General features: G+C 46.0%; 1 protein-coding gene across 1 annotated transcript in view; it reads left to right on the top strand.

Annotated features, from left to right (window-relative positions):
• The first annotated feature begins 1,343 nt into the window (after positions 1 to 1,343).
• LOC141053908 (ICOS ligand-like) overlaps positions 1,344 to 26,577 on the top strand; it is an 87,930-nt gene continuing 62,696 nt past the window's right edge. Inside the window, exons 1-4 of the mRNA XM_073551075.1 lie at positions 1,344 to 1,537; positions 16,758 to 16,792; positions 24,397 to 24,753; positions 25,399 to 25,683. Coding sequence (XP_073407176.1) covers positions 1,521 to 1,537; positions 16,758 to 16,792; positions 24,397 to 24,753; positions 25,399 to 25,683 — 694 coding nt within the window. The 5' untranslated portion in view covers positions 1,344 to 1,520. The remainder of the gene's footprint in view (positions 1,538 to 16,757; positions 16,793 to 24,396; positions 24,754 to 25,398; positions 25,684 to 26,577) is intronic.

The raw sequence follows: 26,577 nt of genomic DNA on the forward strand, positions 1-26,577 counted from the left end.
GACTTATTCTTCCACATTGTTCTATGCAAACATTATAACACCCTACGTTGTGCCTATCTTAAAACAGTTCAGAACAGTACACTATTGGCAGGCACCATACCGTATAGGGAAGGCGCCTCTGACTGCGGAGCCCCCGGGCAGTGCTGCCTGCCCCCTCCCACTACTCCCCCACATGATGCCTTGAATGGGACACCCAGCTGACCAACGGGAAGGAGGAAGGGGCGTCCGGCCACGCCCTCAGGGGTTAAATTCAGTGCCTGGGGTCAGTGACTTCCTCTTTCTCCCCGGCTGACCCTCGGAAGCGCTTGTCCCTCCCTCCCTCGTAGATTAGTAGATTCGCGGCCGTGCTATGTGACTATTTTTAAAACTGATTAAAAAAAATAGAATTATTATTCACGTTGTTGTTATGACATCACAGCGGCGGTGTAGGGGGCACAGGGCCGTAAGCGCTCACCAGCTGCTGCCCAGCGGTCAGTGACGGGGCCTTCAGCGATGAGACCGCTGCGAATAATAAACTGTGACCGACCTGTTCCCCCATCCAGGCCTGCCGGGGCTTGTTATTACGGGGTTGGTGGGAGGCACCGCTTACGACACACAGGTCTCTGCAGTCTGTGCACTGCACAGCCGGATCATTTCACCTGGCAGATTACAATATTCCATTACACAGGATCTACTATAGACGCAGGACACAATTCACACCACACGACAACCGTGAAACCAGTCCTCTGCAGGAAGGAGCCTGGGCCGCCTGTCCACGTCCACAGCTATGGGGAAGGAGGCCACGGCACCTCCTAGTGGGCGAGACAGGAAGTGAAAGGAGAAGAAACCTGGGAACAGAGACACTGACAGCTGCGAAGAGAGCGACCCCAGGACGAGAGACTGCTGCGAAGAGAGCGACCCCAGGACGAGAGACTGCTGCGAAGAGAGCGACCCCAGGACGAGAGACTGCTGCGAAGAGAGCGACCCCAGGACGAGAGACTGCTGCGAAGAGAGCGACCCCAGGACGAGAGACACTGAGAGCTGCGAAGAGAGCGACCCCAGGACGAGAGACTGCTGCGAAGAGAGCGACCCCAGGACGAGAGACTGCTGCGAAGAGAGCGACCCCAGGACGAGAGACTGCTGCGAAGAGAGCGACCCCAGGACGAGAGACTGCTGCGAAGAGAGCGACCCCAGGACGAGAGACTGCTGCGAAGAGAGCGACCCCAGGACGAGAGACTGCTGCGAAGAGAGCGACCCCAGGACGAGAGACTGCTGCGAAGAGAGCGACCCCAGGACCAGAGACTGCTGCGAAGAGAGCGACCCCAGGACGAGAGACTGCTGCGAAGACAGCGACCCCAGGACGAGAGACTGCTGCGAAGAGAGCGACCCCAGGACGAGAGACTGCTGCGAAGAGAGCGACCCCAGGACGAGAGACTGCTGCGAAGAGAGCGACCCCAGGACGAGAGACTGCTGCGAAGAGAGCGACCCCAGGACGAGAGACTGCTGCGAAGAGAGCGACCCCAGGACGAGAGACTGCTGCGATGGAGCTCCACAGAAAGTGAGTCACCCCTATATACGGGGATATACACTGCCCATATATTATATACACTATATACACACGTGTCCGGGGTCTCTGTGCACAAAAGGGATTTTTCAGCTGCAGGATCCAAATCTCAGGGACATAAAAACCAATGAAGGGAAAAATCCGGGGAATTCCAGAATATTCCGATCTACACTGAACAAATAATAATAAAAGAGGAAACACAACTGTAATAACCTTTATAATAATCTATGTACAGGCACTGCACAGTCCCACTCCTCCTGTATATATACACTGCACAGTACCACTCCTCCTGTATATATACACTGCACAGTACCACTCCTCCTGTATATATACACTGCACAGTACCACTCCTCCTGTATATATACACTGCACAGTACCACTCCTCCTGTATATATACACTGCACAGTACCGCTCCTCCTGTATATATACACTGCACAGTACCACTCCTCCTGTATATATACACTGCACAGTACCACTCCTCCTGTATATATACACTGCACAGTACCACTCCTCCTGTATATATACACTGCACAGTACCACTCCTCCTGTATATATACACTGCACAGTACCACTCCTCCTGTATATATACACTGCACAGTACCACTCCTCCTGTATATATATACACTGCACAGTACCACTCCTCCTGTATATATACACTGCACAGTACCACTCCTCCTGTATATATACACTGCACAGTACCACTCCTCCTGTATATATACACTGCACAGTACCACTCCTCCTGTATATATACACTGCACAGTACCGCTCCTCCTGTATATATACACTGCACAGTACCACTCCTCCTGTATATATACACTGCACAGTACCACTCCTCCTGTATATATACACTGCACAGTACCACTCCTCCTGTATATATACACTGCACAGTACCACTCCTCCTGTATATATACACTGCACAGTACCACTCCTCCTGTATATGTACACTGCACAGTACCACTCCTCCTGTATATATACACTGCACAGTACCACTCCTCCTGTATATATACACTGCACAGTACCACTCCTCCTGTATATATACACTGCACAGTACCGCTCCTCCTGTATATATACACTGCACAGTACCGCTCCTCCTGTATATATACACTGCACAGTACCGCTCCTCCTGTATATATACACTGCACAGTACCACTCCTCCTGTATATATACACTGCACAGTACCACTCCTCCTGTATATATACACTGCACAGTACCACTCCTCCTGTATATATACACTGCACAGTACCACTCCTCCTGTATATATATATACTGCACAGTACCACTCCTCCTGTATATATACACTGCACAGTACCGCTCCTCCTGTATATATACACTGCACAGTACCACTCCTCCTGTATATATACACTGCACAGTACCGCTCCTCCTGTATATATACACTGCACAGTACCGCTCCTCCTGTATATATACACTGCACAGTACCACTCCTCCTGTATATATATATACTGCACAGTACCACTCCTCCTGTATATATACACTGCACAGTATCACTCCTCCTGTATATATACACTGCACAGTACCGCTCCTCCTGTATATATACACTGCACAGTACCACTCCTCCTGTATATATACACTGCACAGTACCACTCCTCCTGTATATATACACTGCACAGTACCGCTCCTCCTGTATATATACACTGCACAGTACCACTCCTCCTGTATATATATATACTGCACAGTACCACTCCTCCTGTATATATACACTGCACAGTACCGCTCCTCCTGTATATATACACTGCACAGTACCGCTCCTCCTGTATATATACACTGCACAGTACCACTCCTCCTGTATATATATATTGCACAGTACCACTCCTCCTGTATATATACACTGCACAGTATCACTCCTCCTGTATATATACACTGCACAGTACCGCTCCTCCTGTATATATACACTGCACAGTACCACTCCTGTATATATACACTGCACAGTACCGCTCCTCCTGTATATATACACTGCACAGTACCACTCCTCCTGTATATATACACTGCACAGTACCACTCCTCCTGTATATATACACTGCACAGTACCGCTCCTCCTGTATATATACACTGCACAGTACCACTCCTGTATATATACACTGCACAGTACCACTCCTCCTGTATATATATATATACTGCACAGTACCACTCCTCCTGTATATATACACTGCACAGTACCACTCCTCCTGTATATATACACTGCACAGTACCACTCCTCCTGTATATATATATACTGCACAGTACCACTCCTCCTGTATATATACACTGCACAGTACCACTCCTCCTGTATATATACACTGCACAGTACCACTACTCCTGTATATATATATATACTGCACAGTACCACTCCTCCTGTATATATATATACTGCACAGTACCACTCCTCCTGTATATATACACTGCACAGTACCACTCCTGTATATATACACTGCACAGTACCACTCCTCCTGTATATATACACTGCACAGTACCACTCCTCCTGTATATATACACTGCACAGTACCGCTCCTCCTGTATATATACACTGCACAGTACCACTCCTCCTGTATATATACACTGCACAGTACCGCTCCTCCTGTATATATACACTGCACAGTACCACTCCTCCTGTATATATATACTGCACAGTACCACTCCTCCTGTATATATACACTGCACAGTACCACTCCTCCTGTATATATACACTGCACAGTACCACTCCTCCTGTATATATACACTGCACAGTACCACTCCTCCTGTATATATACACTGCACAGTACCGCTCCACCTGTATATATACACTGCACAGTACCGCTCCTCCTGTATATATACACTGCACAGTACCGCTCCTCCTGTATATATACACTGCACAGTACCACTCCTCCTGTATATATACACTGCACAGTACCGCTCCTCCTGTATATATACCCTGCACAGTACCACCCCTCCTGTATATATACACTGCACAGTACCACTCCTCCTGTATATATACACTGCACAGTACCGCCCCTCCTGTATATATACACTGCACAGTACCACTCCTCCTGTATATATACACTGCACAGTCCCACTCCTCCTGTATATATACACTGCACAGTACCGCTCCTCCTGTATATATACACTGCACAGTACCGCCCCTCCTGTATATATACACTGCACAGTACCACTCCTCCTGTATATATACACTGCACAGTACCACTCCTCCTGTATATATACACTGCACAGTACCGCTCCTCCTGTATATATACACTGCACAGTACCACTCCTCCTGTATATATACACTGCACAGTACCACTCCTCCTGTATATATACACTGCACAGTACCACTCCTCCTGTATATATACACTGCACAGTACCGCTCCTCCTGTATATATACACTGCACAGTACCTCTCCTCCTGTATATATACACTGCACAGTACCACTCCTCCTGTATATATACACTGCACAGTACCTCTCCTCCTGTATATATACACTGCACAGTACCACTCCTCCTGTATATATACACTGCACAGTACCACTCCTCCTGTGTATATATATACTGCACAGTACCACTCCTCCTGTATATATACTGCACAGTACCACTCCTCCTGTATATATACACTGCACAGTACCACTCCTCCTGTATATATACACTGCACAGTACCACTCCTCCTGTATATATACACTACACAGTACCGCTCCTCCTGTATATATACTGCACAGTACCACTCCTCCTGTGTATATATACACTGCACAGTACCACTCCTCCTGTATATATACTGCACAGTACCACTCCTCCTGTATATATACACTGCACAGTACCACTCCTCCTGTATATATACACTGCACAGTACCACTCCTCCTGTGTATATATACACTACACAGTACCACTCCTCCTGTATATATACTGCACAGTACCACTCCTCCTGTATATATACACTGCACAGTACCACTCCTCCTGTATATATACACTGCACAGTACCACTCCTCCTGAATATATACACTGCACAGTACCGCTCCTCCTGTATATACACTGCACAGTACCACTCCTCCTGTATATATACACTGCACAGTCCCACTCCTCCTGTATATATACACTGCACAGCACCACTCCTCCTGTATATATACACTGCACAGTACCGCTCCTCCTGTGTATATATACACTGCACAGTACCGCTCCTCCTGTATATATATACACTGCCCAGTACCACTCCTCCTGTATATATACACTGCACAGTACCACTCCTCCTGTATATATATACACTGCACAGTACCACCCCTCCTGTATATATACACTGCACAGTACCACTCCTGTATATATACACTGCACAGTACCACTCCTCCTGTATATATACACTGCACAGTACCGCTCCTCCTGTATATATACACTGCACAGTACCGCTCCTCCTGTATATATATACACTGCCCAGTACCACTCCTCCTGTATATATACACTCCTGTGTCTCCATTCAATGTCAGCAAGCAGTTAATCCTGAATGCTATCTATGTGTTTTCAACTCTGCAAGCTTATATCTGGTATATAGTTTTTTCAACTTACTCTGCTTGTCCCCTTATGTTGTGAGGTCAAGAAACTTTTCAAAGTGCTTTATGATCCATGTAGTGCTGGACATGTGTTTATTTGACCACAACATTTTATTGGGTCCTGGTGTCTCAATTTAGTGTGATTGATTAACGAGCAGAGAGAGAGCCACAAAAAAAAACAAAAAAAAAAAACTTAGCCTTAACCTCCTATATATTCAGACCTAGCTAGGGGGAGCATTTATGCACATGTAATCGAAGTACATGTATCAAAGTACTTCTGGCAGTTATAACATGGCAGTTGGGCAGGAGACAGGTGAGACATTTATATACATCTACTCTCTGTACATTTGGAGTACAACAAATATATACCATATGCATTTGTGTAATTTTTATCCTGGCCGCTGCATTCACACACATCCACCGCCCTGGCATTAACTCTCCACACTCCATCCATATTGGCCCCTCGCTTCTTTCCTCTCCTATGTATAGCACTCATGCTCTTTTCACATTGTTAAATTGCACAGATCCAGCCAGTCCCACCATTCAACACCAGAGACGCTCTCACAAATCACTTAACCATCTGCTCACTCTTTCTATCCTCCTTCTCCTAGTTGCAGGAGACATTGCTCCCAACCCTGGTCCCCCATGTTATAGAAAGTTAAACCCCCCCACTGCTACACTCAGAAACCCCTCTAATCTTATTAATATTCCCTGCATGCCATCTGTCTCTCTTAATTGTGCCCTTTGGAATTCTCGCTCAGTGTGTAACAAACTCTCCTTCAATCATGACTTCTTCCTTTCTAATTCTCTTAACCTCCTGGCTCTTACTGAAACCTGGATCCAGCAGTCAGACACTACTGCTGCTGCTGCTCTTTCATACGGGGGGCTACACTTCTCTCATACCCCAAGATCAGACAATAGAGCTGGTGGAGGCGTTGGTCTGCTCCTATCACCAAAATGTACCTTTCAGGTTATCCCTCAAGTACCCTCACTTGTCTTCCCTTCTTTTGAGGTCCATGCCGTCAGACTCTACACCCCCTTCTCCATGCGAGTGGCGGTGGTGTATCGTCCTCCCGGCCCCTCCCATCAGTTCCTGGATCATTTTGCCACTTGGCTTCCACATTTTCTCTCCTGTGACATCCCTACCCTCATCATGGGAGATTTCAACATCCCCATTGCTCTTCCCCTCTCCCCATCTGCTACTCACCTTTTATCTCTAACCTCCTCATTTGGCCTTTCGCAGCTTACTAATTCTCCAACGCATGAAGACGGAAACTCCCTCGACTTGGTCTTCTCTCGGCTTTGTGCAGTGGATGATTTTGCAAACTCCACTCTCCCGCTCTCTGACCACAATCTTCTTTCATTCTCTATAAAGAACTGCCAGGCTGCTCAGGTCACCCCCACTGTCCAGACTTATAGAAACATACAGGCCATTAACACCCAGAAACTTATGAAGAACTTGCAGTCTTCATTGGCCCCTATCTCCTCCCTCTCATGTCCTGATTCTGCATTGAAGCATTACAATGAAACACTTCAAACTGCCCTGGATGAATTTGCACCCCCTATAAATAGAACACCACAACGCAGACGGTGACAACCCTGGCACACGGTGCAAACACGTTTCCTGCAGCGGTGCTCCAGGTGCGCCGAACGTCTGTGGAGAAAATCCAATCTACACGAAGATTTCATCCATTTTGAGTTTATGCTTAGAACATACAACACTGCCCTTCACCTCTCCAAACAAACCTATTTCACCACCCTCATCACCTCACTGTCCAACAACCCGAAACGTCTCTTTGACACTTTTCATTCTCTACTCAATCCAAGAGTACAGGCCTCAACCACGGAGCTCCGAGCTGACGATCTGGCCAATTACTTCAAAGAAAAAATTGACCAGATCCGACAGGAAATTATCTCCAAATCCCCTCATACCATGCACTGTCCTCCCTCCCCCACTGCATCTAACTCACTCTCTGATTTTGAACCAGTCACAGAAGAAGTAGTAAGCAGGCTCCTTGCATCTTCTCGCCCAACTACTTGCACCAGTGACCCATTTCCGTCACATCTCCTCCAGTCCCTTTCCCCTGCTGTCACCCCTCACCTAACTAAAATATTTAACCTCTCTCTCTCTTCTGGTATTTTTCCCTCATTTAAGCATGCCATCATACATCCACTACTTAAAAAACCATCCCTCGACCAAAACTGTGCCGCTAACTACAGACCTGTCTCTAATCTTCCCTTCATCTCTAAACTCCTGGAACGCCTGGTCCACTCCCGTCTTATCCGCTATCTCTCAGAAAACTCTGTTCTCGACCCTCTCCAATCCGGTTTCCGCTCTTTACACTCCACTGAAACTGCCCTCACTAAAGTCTCTAATGATCTGCTAACAGCTAAATCAAATGGTCATTACTCCATGCTAATTCTCTTGGATCTCTCTGCAGCATTCGACACTGTGGATCATCAGCTCCTCCTCACTATGCTCCATTCCATTGGCCTCAAGGACACCGTTCTCTCCTGGTTCTCCTCCTATCTCTCCGACCGCTCCTTTACTGTTTCTTTTGCCGGTTCCTCCTCCTCTCACCTTCCCCTTACTGTTGGGGTTCCTCAAGGATCGGTTCTAGGCCCCCTCCTCTTCTCCTTGTACACTGCCCCTATTGGTCAAACAATCAGTAGATTTCATTACCATCTCTATGCTGATGACACCCAATTATACGCTTCTTCTCCTGACATCACGCCAGCCTTTCTAGAAAACACCGGCGATTGTCTAAACGCTGCGTCTAACATCATGTCCTCACTATATCTGAAACTGAACCTGTCAAAGACTGAACTCCTTGTGTTTCCTCCCTCTACTAATGTACCTATACCCGACATTGCCATTTCCGTCTGTGGTTCCACTATTACTCCCCAGCAACAGGCCCGCTGTCTTGGGGTCGTACTTGATTCCGAGCTTTCCTTTGCCCCCCACATTCGATCACTGGCTCGCTCTTGTCATCTGCACCTCAAAAACATTTCTAGAATTCGACCTTTTCTTACTTTTGACTCTGCAAAAACTCTTACTGTTTCTCTTATTCATTCTCGTCTCGACTATTGTAACTCTCTTCTAATCGGTCTCCCTCTTACAAAACTCTCCCCTCTCCAATCTGTCTTGAATGCTGCAGCCAGGATCATATTCCTCACCAATCGTTACACCGATGCCTCTACCTTGTGCCAGTCATTACACTGGCTACCCATCCACTCCAGAATTCAGTATAAACTTATTACCCTCACCCACAAAGCCCTCCATGGCTCAGCACCACCCTACATCTCCTCCCTTGTTTCAGTATACCACCCTACCCGCGCCCTCCGTTCTGCTGATGACCTGAGGTTAGTATCCTCAATAGTCAGAACCTCCCACTCCCGTCTCCAAGACTTTACACGTGCCGCGCCAATTCTTTGGAATGCACTTCCCAGGTCAATACGATTAGTCCCCAATCCCCACAATTTTAAGCGTGTCCTGAAAACGCATTTATTCAGACTGGCCTATCGCCTCAACACATTAACCTAACCTATCCCTGTGTGGCAGAGCCAAAAGTTTTACCATAACCAGGTTCCCAGCATCATGTTCCCACATGCTTTATGCATCCATTAACCCTCTGCGTCTGTACTGTTACACACTTAACATTATGGCTGGTCCATACAATCAGGGCAACTGTTACCACCCACCTTTCGTGTCTACCTCTTTCCTCATAGACTGTAAGCTTGCGAGCAGGGCCCTCACTCCTCTTGGTATTTGTTATAATCTATGTGATTATTGTTATGCTGTAATGTCTATTGTCTGTACAAATCCCCTCTGAAATGTAAAGTGCTGCGGAATATGTCGGCGCTATAAAAATAACATTTATTATTATTATATATACACTGCACAGTACCACTCCTCCTGTATATATACACTGTGTACAGTACCACTCCTCCTGTATATATACACTGTGCACAGTACCGCTCCTCCTGTATATATACACTGCACAGTACCACTCCTCCTGTATATATACACTGCACAGTACAACTCCTCCTGTATATATACACACTGCACAGTACCACTCCTCCTGTATATATATACACTGCACAGTACCGCTCCTCCTGTATATATACACTGCACAGTACCGCTCCTCCTGTATATATACACTGCACAGTACCGCTCCTCCTGTATATATATACACTGCGCAGTACCGCTCCTCCTGTATATATACACTGCACAGTACCACTCCTCCTGTATATATACACTGCACAGTACCACTCCTCCTGTATATATATACACTGCACAGTACCACTCCTCCTGTATATATACACTGCACAGTACCACTCCTCCTGTATATATATACACTGCACAGTACCACTCCTCCTGTATATATATACACTGCACAGTACCACTCCTCCTGTATATATACACTGCACAGCACCACTCCTCCTGTATATATATGTGACGAACAGCCCACCGCCGTTCGTCCACTTACGGGCGACACTAACGGGAGTCCCGCTGCCACCAAAACGCGACGGACAGCGGACCCTGTGTCACCACTATGTCACAGTCCCACCACTGACACGGGTGTATCAGCGGACGGAGGGGCGTGACACAATGCCGGCACACGGCTATCACAGGCGCAGTGGGGCTTATCTTAGTTATCCCAACACTGGCACCATGTGACCAAAAATATCCAGCAAGCTAATCTCGCTCTACAATTTGCCGCAGGGGGAGTTTAATTTGGATGCCCCACCACTGCTATCAATCTTCCAAGTACTGCGGGGATTTATGTATATCCCACTTTCTCAGTTCCACCTTGGAACTCGCAGCTCTCCGGCGCCCCCCTTACCCTCAGGTCAGTCAGGGAACTGCACCTAGGATAATTGGTCGCCGGACGGGCTGCCTGTTGTGAACCGGCAATTAGGCTTCTGCAGTAAGGGAATTATCAATGCTGTGGCTGAAGCCCCTTATTCAGCAATATAAGACCCTTCTGTACTGCCAGCAAGCCGTAATAGCCGTACACAACGCGCTGCCACCAGTCACGGTTACTTAATTCACAGTGTTAAATTAAGAGGGTCCGTGGCAAACCCCTTGAATTAGTAGCGATTATCTATCAAAGGCGTATAGTTCGAGTCTTAGAGCATGGAGACAGATCTAAATAATTATTTCATTTATTTTCCGAAAGAGGACAGTGATTACAGATAAAAGTTGCTATAAAATTGAGACATAAAATATGTATAGTACAGGTATAAAATAAAAGTGGAGAAAACAAAGAGATTACACTCACAGTTCCATATTGTTCCTTAGGCAGACCATGCGGCTAAGGTGGGTGGAGGCGGAGCTGCACTTCTCTGCTCATCTGGATCTTTCTAGCACGACGACTTGAGCTGTTCTGAGCTGGTTCTGCCAGGGAATGCCTTATAGACTTTCCTATGTGACATCACAGAGAGGTGCATTCTGGGTTGATCCCACCTCTCTTATCCAAGTTATGTTTTGGCTACAAAACTTAGATTAGCTATAACTTTATGGGAGAAGCTGGTATGGACTCATCAGTGGTATCATGTTTCCCAGCGTAATGAGCCCATCAAGAAAACATCAAACATCTATGCGATATGACCGTCCATTTGGGCGCAAATCCTATCTCATGTTCTGGACAGGGTAGAACTTCGAAACATACGCGGTCTCGAAGCTGGGACCGCTCAGGTTACAAAAATATGATTTTCATATCTCTAGGGTATTTGGTTCTTATGGTATAGTCTCTCATAGTTTTATTCGTTTCAAACAAAGAAGTTTTTCCCGCTCTGAAGAGGAGAGAAGGCAAATGGTGTGAGGAAGATGGTCTAGCTAATTAACATTCCTGCTCTTCCAGAGGAAGTGGCAGGGTTGATAAAACCTGGGGGGAAGGAATTCCTACTACTGAGAGTTTACAATGTCCTAGGATGGAGGATTTGTTAGCACATTGCAACAGAAAACATATCTTGCAGACATGGTACATCACAATATACACTGCACAGTACCACTCCTCCTGTATATATACACTGCACAGTACCACTCCTCCTGTATATATATACACTGCACAGTACCACTCCTCCTGTATATATATACACTGTACAGTGCCACTCCTCCTGTATATATACACTGCACAGTACCACTCCTCCTGTATATATACACTGCACAGTACCACTCCTCCTGTATATATATACACTGCACAGTACCGCTCCTCCTGTATATATATACACTGTACAGTACCGCTCCTCCTGTATATATACTGCACTGTACCTCTCCTCCTGTATATATATACTGCACAGTACAACTCCTCCTGTATATATATACTGCACAGTACAACTCCTCCTGTATATATACACTGCACAGTACCACTCCTCCTGTATATATACACTGCACAGTACCACTCCTCCTGTATATATACACTGCACAGTACCACTCCTCCTGTATATATACACTGCACAGTACCACTCCTCCTGTGTATATACACTGTACAGTACCACTCCTCCTGTATATATACACTGCACAGTACCACTCCTCCTGTATATATACACTGCACAGTACCACTCCTCCTGTATATATATACACTGCACAGTACCACTCCTCATGTATATATACACTGCACAGTACCATTCCTCCTGTATATATACACTGTGCACAGTACCGCTCCTCCTGTATATATACACTGTGCACAGTACCACTCCTCCTGTGTATATACACTGTACAGTACCACTCCTCCTGTATATATATACACTGCACAGTACCGCTCCTCCTGTGTATATACACTGTACAGTACCACTCCTCCTGTATATATATACTGCACAGTACCACTCCTCCTGTATATATACACTGCACAGTTCCACTCCTCCTGTATATATACTGCACAGTACCACTCCTCCTGTATATATACACTGCACAGTACCACTCCTCCTGTATATATATACACTGCACAGTACCACTCCTCCTGTATATATACACTGCACAGTACCACTCCTCCTGTATATATATACACTGCCCAGTACCACTCCTCCTGTATATATACACTGCACAGTACCACTCCTCCTGTATATATACACTGCACAGTACCACTCCTCCTGTATATATACACTGCACAGTACCACTCCTCCTGTATATATATACACTGCACAGTACCACTCCTCCTGTATATATATACACTGTACAGTACCACTCCTCCTGTATATATACACTGCACAGTACCACTCCTCCTGTATATATACACTGCACAGTACCACTCCTCCTGTATATATATACACTGCACAGTACCGCTCCTCCTGTATATATATACACTGTACAGTACCGCTCCTCCTGTATATATACTGCACTGTACCTCTCCTCCTGTATATATATACTGCACAGTACAACTCCTCCTGTATATATACTGCACAGTACAACTCCTCCTGTATATATACACTGCACAGTACCACTCCTCCTGTATATATACACTGCACAGTACCACTCCTCCTGTATATATACACTGCACAGTACCACTCCTCCTGTATATATACACTGCACAGTACCACTCCTCCTGTGTATATACACTGTACAGTACCACTCCTCCTGTATATATACACTGCACAGTACCACTCCTCCTGTATATATACACTGCACAGTACCACTCCTCCTGTATATATATACACTGCACAGTACCACTCCTCATGTATATATACTGCACAGTACCATTCCTCCTGTATATATACACTGTGCACAGTACCACTCCTCCTGTATATATACACTGCACAGTACCACTCCTCCTGTGTATATACACTGTACAGTACCACTCCTCCTGTATATATACACTGCACAGTACCACTCCTCCTGTATATATACACTGCACAGTACCACTCCTCCTGTATATATATACACTGCACAGTACCACTCCTCATGTATATATACACTGCACAGTACCACTCCTCCTGTGTATATACACTGTACAGTACCACTCCTCCTGTATATATATACACTGCACAGTACCGCTCCTCCTGTGTATATACACTGTACAGTACCACTCCTCCTGTATATATATACTGCACAGTACCACTCCTCCTGTATATATACACTGCACAGTACCACTCCTCCTGTATATATACTGCACAGTACCACTCCTCCTGTATATATACACTGCACAGTACCACTCCTCCTGTATATATATACACTGCACAGTACCACTCCTCCTGTATATATACACTGCACAGTACCACTCCTCCTGTATATATATATACACTGCCCAGTACCACTCCTCCTGTATATATACACTGCACAGTACCACTCCTCCTGTGTATATACACTGCACAGTACCACTCCTCCTGTGTATATACACTGCACAGCACCACTCCTCCTGTATATATATACACTGCACAGTACCACTCCTCCTGTATATATACACTGCACAGTACCACTCCTCCTGTGTATATACACTGCACAGTACCACTCCTCCTTTGTATATACACTGCACAGCACCACTCCTCCTGTATATATACACTGCACAGTACCACTCCTCCAGTATATATACACTGCACAGTACCACTCCTCCAGTATATATACACTGCACAGTACCACTCCTCCAGTATATATACACTGCACAGTACCACTCCTCCAGTATATATACACTGCACAGTACCACTCCTCCTGTATATATACACTGCACAGTACCACTCCTCCTGTATATATACACTGCACAGTACCACTCCTCCTGTATATATACTGCACAGTACCACTCCTCCAGTATATATACACTGCACAGTACCACTCCTCCAGTATATGTACACTGCACAGTACCACTCCTCCTGTATATATACACTGTACAGTACCACTCCTCCTGTGTATATACACTGCACAGTACCACTCCTCCAGTATATATACACTGCACAGTACCACTCCTCCAGTATATATACACTGCACAGTACCACTCCTCCTGTATATATACACTGCACAGTACCACTCCTCCTGTATATATACTGCACAGTACCACTCCTCCAGTATATATACACTGCACAGTACCACTCCTCCAGTATATGTACACTGCACAGTACCACTCCTCCAGTATATATACACTGCACAGTACCACTCCTCCTGTATATATACACTGCACAGTACCACTCCTCCTGTATATATACTGCACAGTACCACTCCTCCAGTATATATACACTGCACAGTACCACTCCTCCAGTATATGTACACTGCACAGTACCACTCCTCCAGTATATATACACTGCACAGTACCACTCCTCCAGTATATATACACTGCACAGTACCACTCCTCCTGTATATATACACTGCACAGTACCACTCCTCCAGTATATATACACTGCACAGTACCACTCCTCCTGTATATATACACTGTACAGTACCACTCCTCCTGTATATATACACTGCACAGTACCACTCCTCCTGTATATATACACTGCACAGTACCACTCCTCCTGTATATATACACTGCACAGTACCACTCCTCCTGTATATATACACTGCACAGTACCACTCCTCCAGTATATATACACTGCACAGTACCACTCCTCCTGTGTATATACACTGCACAGTACCACTCCTCCAGTATATATACACTGCACAGTACCACTCCTCCAGTATATATACACTGCACAGTACCACTCCTCCTGTATATATACACTGCACAGTACCACTCCTCCTGTATATATACACTGCACAGTACCACTCCTCCTGTATATATACACTGCACAGTACCACTCCTCCTGTATATATATACTGCACAGTCCCACTCCTCCTGTATATATACACTGCACAGTACCACTCCTCCTGTATATATACACTGCACAGTACCACTCCTCCAGTATATATACACTGCACAGTACCACTCCTCCAGTATATATACACTGCACAGTACCACTCCTGTATATATACACTGCACAGTACCACTCCTCCTGTATATATACACTGCACAGTACCACTCCTCCTGTATATATACACTGCACAGTACCGCTCCTCCTGTATATATACACTGCACAGTACCACTCCTCCTGTATATATACACTGCACAGTACCGCTCCTCCTGTATATATACACTGCACAGTACCACTCCTCCTGTATATATACACTGCACAGTCCCACTCCTCCTGTATATATACACTGCACAGTACCACTCCTCCTGTATATATACACTGCACAGTACCACTCCTCCTGTATATATACACTGCACAGTACCGCTCCTCCTGTATATATATACACTGCACAGTACCACTCCTCCTGTATATATACACTGCACAGTACCACTCCTCCTGTATATATACACTGCACAGTACCACTCCTCCTGTATATATACACTGCACAGTACCACTCCTCCTGTATATATACACTGCACAGTACCACTCCTCCTGTATATATACACTGCACAGTACCACTCCTCCTGTATATATACACTGCACAGTACCACTCCTCCTGTATATATACACTGCACAGTACCACTCCTCCTGTATATATACACTGCACAGTACCGCTCCTCCTGTATATATACACTGCACAGTACCACTCCTCCTGTATATATACACTGCACAGTCCCACTCCTCCTGTATATATACACTGCACAGTACCACTCCTCCTGTATATATAGATAGTCAGGAGTGAGCAGGAAAGTCCCGGTATTTCAGAGGTGGCAGAGTCCACAGATAATAATGGGTTGATGACATTTTTATCAATGTGATAATTATTTCTTTCTTCTCCAGGTTTTCTGCAATTACTTTCTGCTATCTGACATTCGGTGAGCATTGTGATGTCTGAACATAAATACTAATTACACTGCATGACATGGCTCCTAGGTTATACCAGCTGTACATATATAATTATATACAGGAGATACCCAGGTTATACCAGCTGTACATATATAATTATATACAGGAGATGCCCAGGTTATACCAGCTGTACATATATAATTATATACAGGAGATGCCCAGGTTATACCAGCTGTACATATATAATTATATACAGGAGATGCCCAGGTTATACCGGCTGTACATATATAATTATATACAGGAGATGCCCAGGTTATACCGGCTGTACATATATAATTATATACAGGAGATGCCCAGGTTATACCGGCTGTACATATATAATTATATACAGGAGATGCCCAGGTTATACCGGCTGTACATATATAATTATATACAGGAGATGCCCAGGTTATACCGGCTGTACATATATAATTATATACAGGAGATGCCCGTGTTATACCAGCTGTACATATACAATTATATACAGGAGATGCCCGGGTTATACCAGCTGTACATATATAATTATATACAGGAGATGCCCAGGTTATACCAGCTGTACATATATAATTATATACAGGAGATACCCAGGATATACCAGCTGTACATATATAATTATATACAGGAGATGCCCAGGTTATACCAGCTGTACATATATAATTATATACAGGAGATGCCCAGGTTATACCAGCTGTACATATATAATTATATACAGGAGATGTCCAGGTTATACCAGCTGTACATATATAATTATATACAGGAGATGCCCAGGTTATACTAGCTGTACATATATAATTATATACAGGAGATGCCCAGGTTATACCAGCTGTACATATATAATTATATACAGGAGATGCCCAGGTTATACCAGCTGTACATATATAATTATATACAGGAGATGTCCAGGTTATACCAGCTGTACATATATAATTATATACAGGAGATGCCCAGGTTATACCAGCTGTACATATATAATTATATACAGGAGATGCCCAGGTTATACCAGCTGTACATATATAATTATATACAGGAGATGCCCAGGTTATACCAGCTGTACATATATAATTATATACAGGAGATGCCCAGGTTATACCAGCTGTACATATATAATTATATACAGGAGATGCCCAGGTTATACTGGCTGTACATATATTATTATATACAGGATATGCCCAGGTTATACCGGCTGTACATATATAATTATATACAGGAGATGCCCAGGTTATACCAGCTGTACATATATAATTATATACAGGAGATGCCCAGGTTATACCAGCTGTACATATATAATTATATACAGGAGATGTCCAGGTTATACCGGCTGTACATATATAATTATATACAGGAGATGCCCAGGTTATACCGGCTGTACATATATAATTATATACAGGAGATGCCCAGGTTATACCAGCTGTACATATTGTGAGAATCATGTGGGAATAGTGGATGAGGGCAGGTATATCTCGCCCAGATACCTTTCCTATGTGGCCTAGTCTGGTCAGTATCGCACCTGGTGACTAATGATTAATGGGAGGTGGATATAAAAGGATGCCAGGTGGTTGTGTGAGTGTCTCAGCCTGGGAACACAGAGAGCCTGTCTGTGTGAGAGACACACGTGAGTGGAAGCAGTGCCCACTGCAACTGTGGTTTGGCTGGACGGGAGAAACCCGCCAGTTGGTAGTTAGGTTGTACCTTGTTTAGTTAGTGCCAGACAGGCAAGGATTTGTTTTATGTTTTATTTCCTTTATGCATTGCTTTCACCGTTAATAAACCTGACCCAGGGTCAGTTACACCCGAATCCCAGCTCTGCGCCTGAGTTTCACTGAACGCACGTGACCTTTGACCCCAGCAAAGGCGATCCCGGAGTGTTTTATCACATTGTGGTGGAGAACGCGGGCATCACGTTGGAAGCATGAGCATGGAGGACGTGGTGAAAGCGCTGGTACAGTCCACCGCCGTCCAGCAAGAAGCTAATCGGGTGATGATGGCCCAGCTGAAGGAGTTGGTGGACATGACAGTTACCGATCGTTCGCTTCTCCAGCAGGTGGCGCAGCGCCTGGCAAGCTTACCTGAGGTTAACCTGGAAGCCGAGTCAAGAGTGATTCACGTGAGTCGGTACTGGCAGAAGATGATGACCGAAGATGACGTCGAGGCATACCTGACCACGTGTGAACGGACGGCGGTGCGAGAAAAATGGCCGAAGGCACGATGGGCCGGCCTGATTGCCCTGTTTCTTTCCGGTGAGGCCCAAAAGGCTTATTATGACTTGGAACCTGAAGCCGCGCAGGACTTTGACAAACTGAAAGCCGAGATCTTGGCCCGGCTGGGAGTGACGACCGCTGTCCGTGCACAGAGAGTGCATCAATGGACTTATCAGCCGGATAAACCACCGCGGTCACAGATGTTCGACCTGATCCACGTGACGAAGAAGTTGCTACAACCCGAGGTGCTGACAGCGCCAGAGATAATCCAGAGAGTCGTCCTGGACAAGTACCTGAGAGCTCTACCGCCAGCCCTGAGGAAGTGGGTAAGCCATGGAAATCCTACGACGGCAGATCAACTGGTGGATCTGGTTGAACGTTACTCCGTGGCGGAAGGACTCCGAGACGATGCTACCCCACCTCGTTCTTCATCATCTCCACGTGGAACCGGTAAGACTGTTCCAGGGAGTAGGGGAGATGGAAAAATCCCTAAGACAGTGGGGGAGGAAACCGGGACTGCCCGCACTGCGAGGCCGAGAGTAACGAACTATGGTCTAAGCAAGGGGCCCGTTAGGTGTTTCCGCTGCCAAGAGATGGGACACATTGCTGCGAACTGTCCGCTCACTACTGAACCCATGCAGTGCGACGTCACAGACTCTAAAAACCGCATGTCTATGGTTGCACGGGTAGTGAGTGTGAATGCCGGTCAAAAGGATGTGGAAAAACACTTGTGTGATTTAAGGCTGTGTGCACACGATGCAGATTTGCAGCGGATCCGCAGCGGATTTTACCGCGCAGAAATTTTGCATATCCGCATTGTGATGTACAGTAGCCTTAAAATGAATGGAAAAAAAAACCGCTGTGCAGACGCTGCGGATTTTTCCGCGCGGTTTTCCTGCGGTACAAAATCCGCAGCATGTTACTTCTTTTGTGCGGTTTTCCATCTCTCCTGTCACCAAATCCGCAGGGGGAAAACCGCAATGGAAAACCGCACAAAAACCGCAAGAAAACCGCATGAAAAATGGAAGAAATCCGCAGGAAAAATGCAGGTCATTTGACCTGCGGATTTCTTCCATTTTGCGCGGAAAAATCCGCAGGGCTTAAAAAGACCGTCTGCACTCAGCCTAACTGTTGATGGCAAAAAGGTGGTGGCATTGTTAGACTCGGGAAGTGTGGTGACTCTGGTGAAGGCCAGTCTGGTGTCAGCCCCGACTGGACCATCAGACAAATTTTCTGTAACGTGTGTGCATGGAGACACCTGTTCGTACCTCACCACGGTCATATGCATTACTACTTCCTATGGGTCTGTGCAACATAAAGTGGGACTCGTCCCGGCGTTATTGCATGATGTTATCCTGGGCCGGGATTTTTCCCCACTTCTGGCAATTGTGGGAGAATCAGTTGATACCCCAGGGTAATAGTGTACATGATTCTTCTCCCAGGGCACTTGTGGGTCCCGAACCCCTGGAAGAGTCTGCTGGAAATGACCTGCAGTTCCCGTTTTCAGTCATGGCGGGTGATACGGAGGAGACCGGGGAAGAGCAGGAGGCCGACAGCCGTCCACCTCCCCGTTTGCCGGATTTGGAAGTTCAGAAAGATGACTTCCAAAGCGAGCAAATAAAGGATCCTACCCTTTCTCAGGCTAGGACAAATGTAAAAGTGATAAATGGGGTACCCGTAGAACCTGGCTCTAGGCTGGCATATCCTTACATGGTTCTGGAGAATGATTTACTCTATCAGATAGAGAAAAAGGGGGAAGACACGGTGCAACTATTAGTCGTGCCAAAACCCTTCCGGCGGCAGGTGCTGGACCTGGCCCACGGACAGGTGATGGGAGGTCACCTGGGAGTCCAGAAAACCACCGAAAGGATATTACACTGTTTTGTTTGGCCAGGCATGCATCACGATATTCGTGTATATTGTGAGTCTTGTCCTGACTGTCAAGCCTCTGCACCTAAGCCCCGGTTCTGTAGCCCTTTGGTACCCCTACTTATTATTGAAGTCCTGTTTGAGAGGATTGGGATGGATTTAGTTGGGCCCCTTCCACGGTCTGCACGTGGATACCAACATATCCTGGTCATCTTGGATCTCCAGCTCATGGGCCCTCTGAGCTTCTGCTTGGCGCTCGGCTCTCTGCTCCGCTCTCTCCCGAGCTTGCTGGATCAGCTGCAGACGTCCCACATGGTCTTCGGCAGGGAGTTGCTGTAGGGCCAATTGCAGATAGGGGTCCAGGACTTCCCGGCTGGTGGTCTGCACCATATGGACCCCTGCGGCTGCACCATCGGCACTGGCGCTGCCTTCTGCGCCCTGGCTCTCATCCCATTGCACTAGAGCTGTGACCAACTGGGCTTTGGTCTTGTCGGCGACGTCAATCTGCATTGACGTGCACAGGGACCTCAGGGTGCTTATAATAAGATTCTCCCTGCGTAGCCATGGTTGCCAAATAAAAGATAGAAAAGAAAAACTGAGAGAAAGGGAGGGAATAATTGCAAGTACACAAAAATGTCTCAAGACTAGTAACCACTGAGTCTGTTCTCCAAAACCTATGACGCAGGATTCCCGCAGGAACCGTGCAGGTTTTTAGTGAGAGGAATGATTGCTCAAACCAAATCACTAATGCTCTAGGATTATCCCACCGCTCTGCCACCAATATGTGAAAAATGGGGGTCCCCGCTGCCACCAAAACGCAGCGGACCCTGTGTCACCAATATGTCACAATCCCACCACTGACACGGGTGTATCAGCGGACGGAGGGAAGCGACACACTGCCGGCACACGGCTATCGCAGGCAAAGTGGGGGCTTATCTTAGTTACCCCACCGCTGGCATCATGTGACAAAAATGCAGCAAACTAATCTCGCTCTAACAATTTACCGCAGGGGGGTTATTTTGGATGCCCCACCACTGCTAACAACCTTCCAAGAACTGCGGGGATTTATGTATATCCCACTTTCTCAGTTCCACTTTGGAACTCGCAGCTCTCCGGCGCCCCCTTACCCTCAGGTCTGTCAGGGAACTGCACCTAGGATAATTAGTCGCTGGACGGGCTGCTTGTTGTGCACAGACAATTAGGCTACCGCAGTAAGGGAATTATCAATGCTGTGGCCGCAGCCCCCCTTTAGCAATATAAGACCCTTCTGTCCTGCCAACTAGCCTAATCATTCGCACACACCACGCTGCCACCATCCACACTTTTCTTAATTCACAGAGTTAAATTAAGAGGGTCCGTGGCAAACCCCTGAAATCAGTAGCAATTATCTAAAAGAGGCGCATAGTTCGTTTCTTAGAGCATGGACACAAACTGATAATTTTATGATTTATTCCCAAAAGGGCAGTGATTATACAGATAAAAGTTGCTATAAAGTTGAGACATTAAATATGTACAAATGCAAATCTAAAACAAAGTGGATGAAAGAACAGAAAGTAACACTCACATGTGTTCAGTCGGTATCAGGTGGACCATGCGGCTTGGGGGATGGGCAGCAGCCAAACGTCCCAAGACATGGGGTAGGTCTGTTCAGCATCAGAACTCCAGCTTAACTGACTGGAACTTGCTAGGGGATAACTATAGACTTGGGTCTGTGACCTCATGAAATGGGCGGTCTGGAGAGGTCCAACCTCCGTCTCTCCAAGTTAGGATTTGGCTACAAAGCTTAGAATAGCTATATCTAAACGAGAAAAACCCGTACCAACACACATAGGGCATCATTGTTTGTGATTTACCGAATAGAATCCGAAGACACCAAGCATGCTATACTTAGGACCCTCCATATGGGAGCAATCCATACATCAGTTTCTGGAGAGGTTATAACTGTGAAAATTAGGAATTAATAAGCTGGCTTCGTGCCCTTCGCAGAAATGTGGGTTTTATATCTCTGCTGCGTATGGTTTTTACAATATGACTTGTTTTAATACTTCCCATATACTGGCATACAGCCTGTGTTTTCAACAAAGAGACCTTTTCCCCCTGGCTGTTCTTCGAGAGGAAATGGACGGTTTCAGGTTACCAGCAAGCCCAGAGCTAATAAGGACCAAAAGGAGGGGGCTGAAAGGTAGGGGGGATTGCAGTTACATGACAGGCTCGTCTCCTTGATGTGTAGCAATGGGAGATTCTAGAAAGTTCTAGAAACATCATACTTTAACATACAGATCTTACAGGCATTTTACATTACACCAAGGTTATACCAGCTGTACATATATAATTATATACAGGAGATGCCCAGGTTATACCAGCTGTACATATATAATTATACACAGGAGATGCCCAGGTTATACCGGCTGTACATATATAATTATACACAGGAGATGCCCAGGTTATGCCAGCTGTACATGTATAATTATATACAGGAGATGGCCAGGTTATACCAGCTGTTCATATATAATTATATACAGGAGATGGCCAGGTTATACCAGCTGTACATATATAATTATACACAGGAGATGCCCAGGTTATGCCAGCTGTACATGTATAATTATATACAGGAGATTGCCAGGTTATACCAGCTGTTCATATATAATTATATACAGGAGATGCCCAGGTTATACCGGCTGTACATATATAATTATATACAGGAGATGCCCAGGTTATACCGGCTGTACATATACAATTATATGCAGGAGATGCCCAGGTTATACCAGCTGTACATATATAATTATATGCAGGAGATGCCCAGGTTATACCAGCTGTACATATATAATTATATGCAGGAGATGCCCAGGTTATACCAGCTGTACATATATAATTATATACAGGAGATGCCCAGGTTATACCGGCTGTACATATATAATTATATACAGGACATGCCCAGGTTATACCGGCTGTACATATATAGTTATATACAGGAGATGCCCAGGTTATACCGGCTGTACATATATAATTATATACAGGAGATGCCCAGGTTATACCAGCTGTACATATATAATTATATACAGGAGATGCCCAGGTTATACCAGCTGTACATATATAATTATATACAGGAGATGCCCAGGTTATACCGGCTGTACATATATAATTATATACAGGAGATGCCCAGGTTATACCAGCTGTACATATATAATTATATACAGGAGATGCCCAGGTTATACCAGCTGTACATATATAATTATATACAGGAGATGCCCAGGTTATACCGGCTGTACATATATAATTATATACAGGAGATGCCCAGGTTATACCAGCTGTACATATATAATTATATACAGGAGATGCCCAGGCTATACCAGCTCGGGAGACCTGTAATTGAGATTACATGTAGGAAATTTGCAGTATTACCGTCTGAGTCTGCTCTTCCAGTGCAGATGGTGAGGCCTGATGTCCGAGCAGCTGGACTCTACATAACGTTAGTCTTGTCTTCCTCTCGCCGCCATGTCTCATGTCTAACGCTTTATGTCGCACAGCTTCTGGGTTCGTCTTCAGCCTGCTGGGTTCTCTACGTGGCTCGGTGGAGTTGCCGTGTGTCTACCATCAGCTGCCAGATGCCATAGAGAAGATCAATGTGTACTGGCAACTGAGGAACCATACACAAGATTTGGTGGTGGCTGCAGCCATGAAAGGGGTGGTGGACATGACATTTGTGGATGAGCGGTTCAAGGGCCGCGCTCATCTCCATCCTGAGGGTTTACGAGCTGGAAATTTCAACCTCAGCCTGAGAAACCTTTCCTTACATGATAGTGGCACCTATGTCTGCATCATACTGTGGATGCCATCCTATACAGACATCCTCAATAGTACTACGGTGGAGCTGGAGGTGACAGGTGAGGGCATTAATCCAGTTAAGAGCTCCCATAACTTACCCTAACCACATCTCAGTCATGAGCAGTCCTCACCTCCGCATCATGAGCAGGTCTCTCCTCTATCTTCACTCTCATCTCAAAGCTCATGGTATGTCCTTACATTCACCTCCAACACCACCTCATGAGCAGTCCTCACCTCCAACACCACCTCATGAGCAGTCCTGACCTCCAACACCACCTCATGAGCAGGATTCGCCTCCAACACCACCTCATGAGCAGTCCTCACCTCCAACACCACCTCATGAGCAGTCCTCACCTCCAACACCACCTCATGAGCAGTCCTCACCTCCAACACCACCTCATGAGCAGTCCTCACCTCCAACACCACCTCATGAGCAGTCCTCACCTCCAACACCACCTCATGAGCAGTCCTCACCTCCAACACCACCTCATGAGTAGGCCTCACCTCCAACACCACCTCATGAGTAGGCCTCATATTTACGTTTAGTCTCACCTCCACACCATGAGCAGTGCTCACCTTCACTTCATGGGCAGGCCTTACTTCTACCTACACCCTGACTCCCACCTCATGAGCAGGCTTCCCCGAGTTATACGGCAGTGTAAGCGAGCACTTACCATTACCCTTCAAACGTTTTGTATCTGCAGCTGAATTCAGTACCCCACTGATGGACATCCCTGAACCAGGAAAGCTGCTGTATGGCCAGGAGGTGAACTTGACCTGCAAGTCACAAGGAGGACTTGAGCTACCATTAATAATGTGGATAAACTCCAATGATGGCAGCAGAATCCAGGAAGGTCGTGTCCATGAAGCCATTCACCAAGATGGGGACTTCATCAATGTGATGAGCACAATCACCCTCAACATCACGTCTAACTTCAACATCTCGTGTGTCATAGTCACCAGGAATGGAAATCTGACATCCCAGCACTGTGAGTCCACCACGACACTAAACATTATAGGGCCCCATTATTGGATATGCATATTAGATGGGAAGCAGACCTCAGGCCTTTGAGAGAGAGCCCTGTAAGGGTCTGTGCACACGTTGCGGATTCGTGTGCGGATTTTTTCCACAGAATCCACAGGACAAAATGCCTTCGTTTTACCTGCGGATTTCTAGTGGATTTACTGTGGATTTCGCCTGCGTTTTTACACCTGCGGATTCCTATAATAGAATAGGTGTAAAAACGCTGCGGAATTCGCACAAAGAATTGACATGCTACGGAAAATAAACCCCTGCGTTTCCGCGCTGAATTTTCCACAGCATGTGCACAGCATTTTTTATTTTTCATAGGATAACATGGTACTGTACATCCCTTGGAAAACTGCTGCGGATCCGCAACGTGTGCACACACCCTTAAAATGCCCAAGCATAAAGTCGTCCAGTCTGGTGGAAAAGGGTGGGGAGGTGCAAGCCAACAAAAGACAGGCAGGACCCCAGCACTACAAGGCTACTGTGCTAACCACTGAGCCATGTGCTACCCAATACAGCTAAAGCAGAGCCAGGTGTGACACACAGTATTAGTATAGGAAGCTTACATCTTCGGCAGAGGAATGGTTAATAGCAGCAATGTTACAGAAATAAATGCAGTCTGGTATCTTCCACACAGACAATGGTTGAAAGCAGCAATGTTTGCAAACTGAAATTTGTATCATAGAAATAGTTAACAGCAGGAATGCAGTGAAGTATAGGCAAAGGATTAAACAGATGTCTTGCCTTAAGGCTATGTGCACACGTACCGGAACTCTCGCGGAAATTACCGCGAGAATTCCGGAGTTCCATTCCGCGGGAAAATCGCATTTTAAATTCCCGCAGAAAAAATAGC

Source organism: Dendrobates tinctorius, unplaced genomic scaffold (genome assembly GCF_039654945.1).
Source record: "Dendrobates tinctorius isolate UK_male_01 unplaced genomic scaffold, ASM3965494v1 ptg000172l, whole genome shotgun sequence".
Lineage (NCBI taxonomy): Eukaryota > Metazoa > Chordata > Amphibia > Anura > Dendrobatidae > Dendrobates > Dendrobates tinctorius.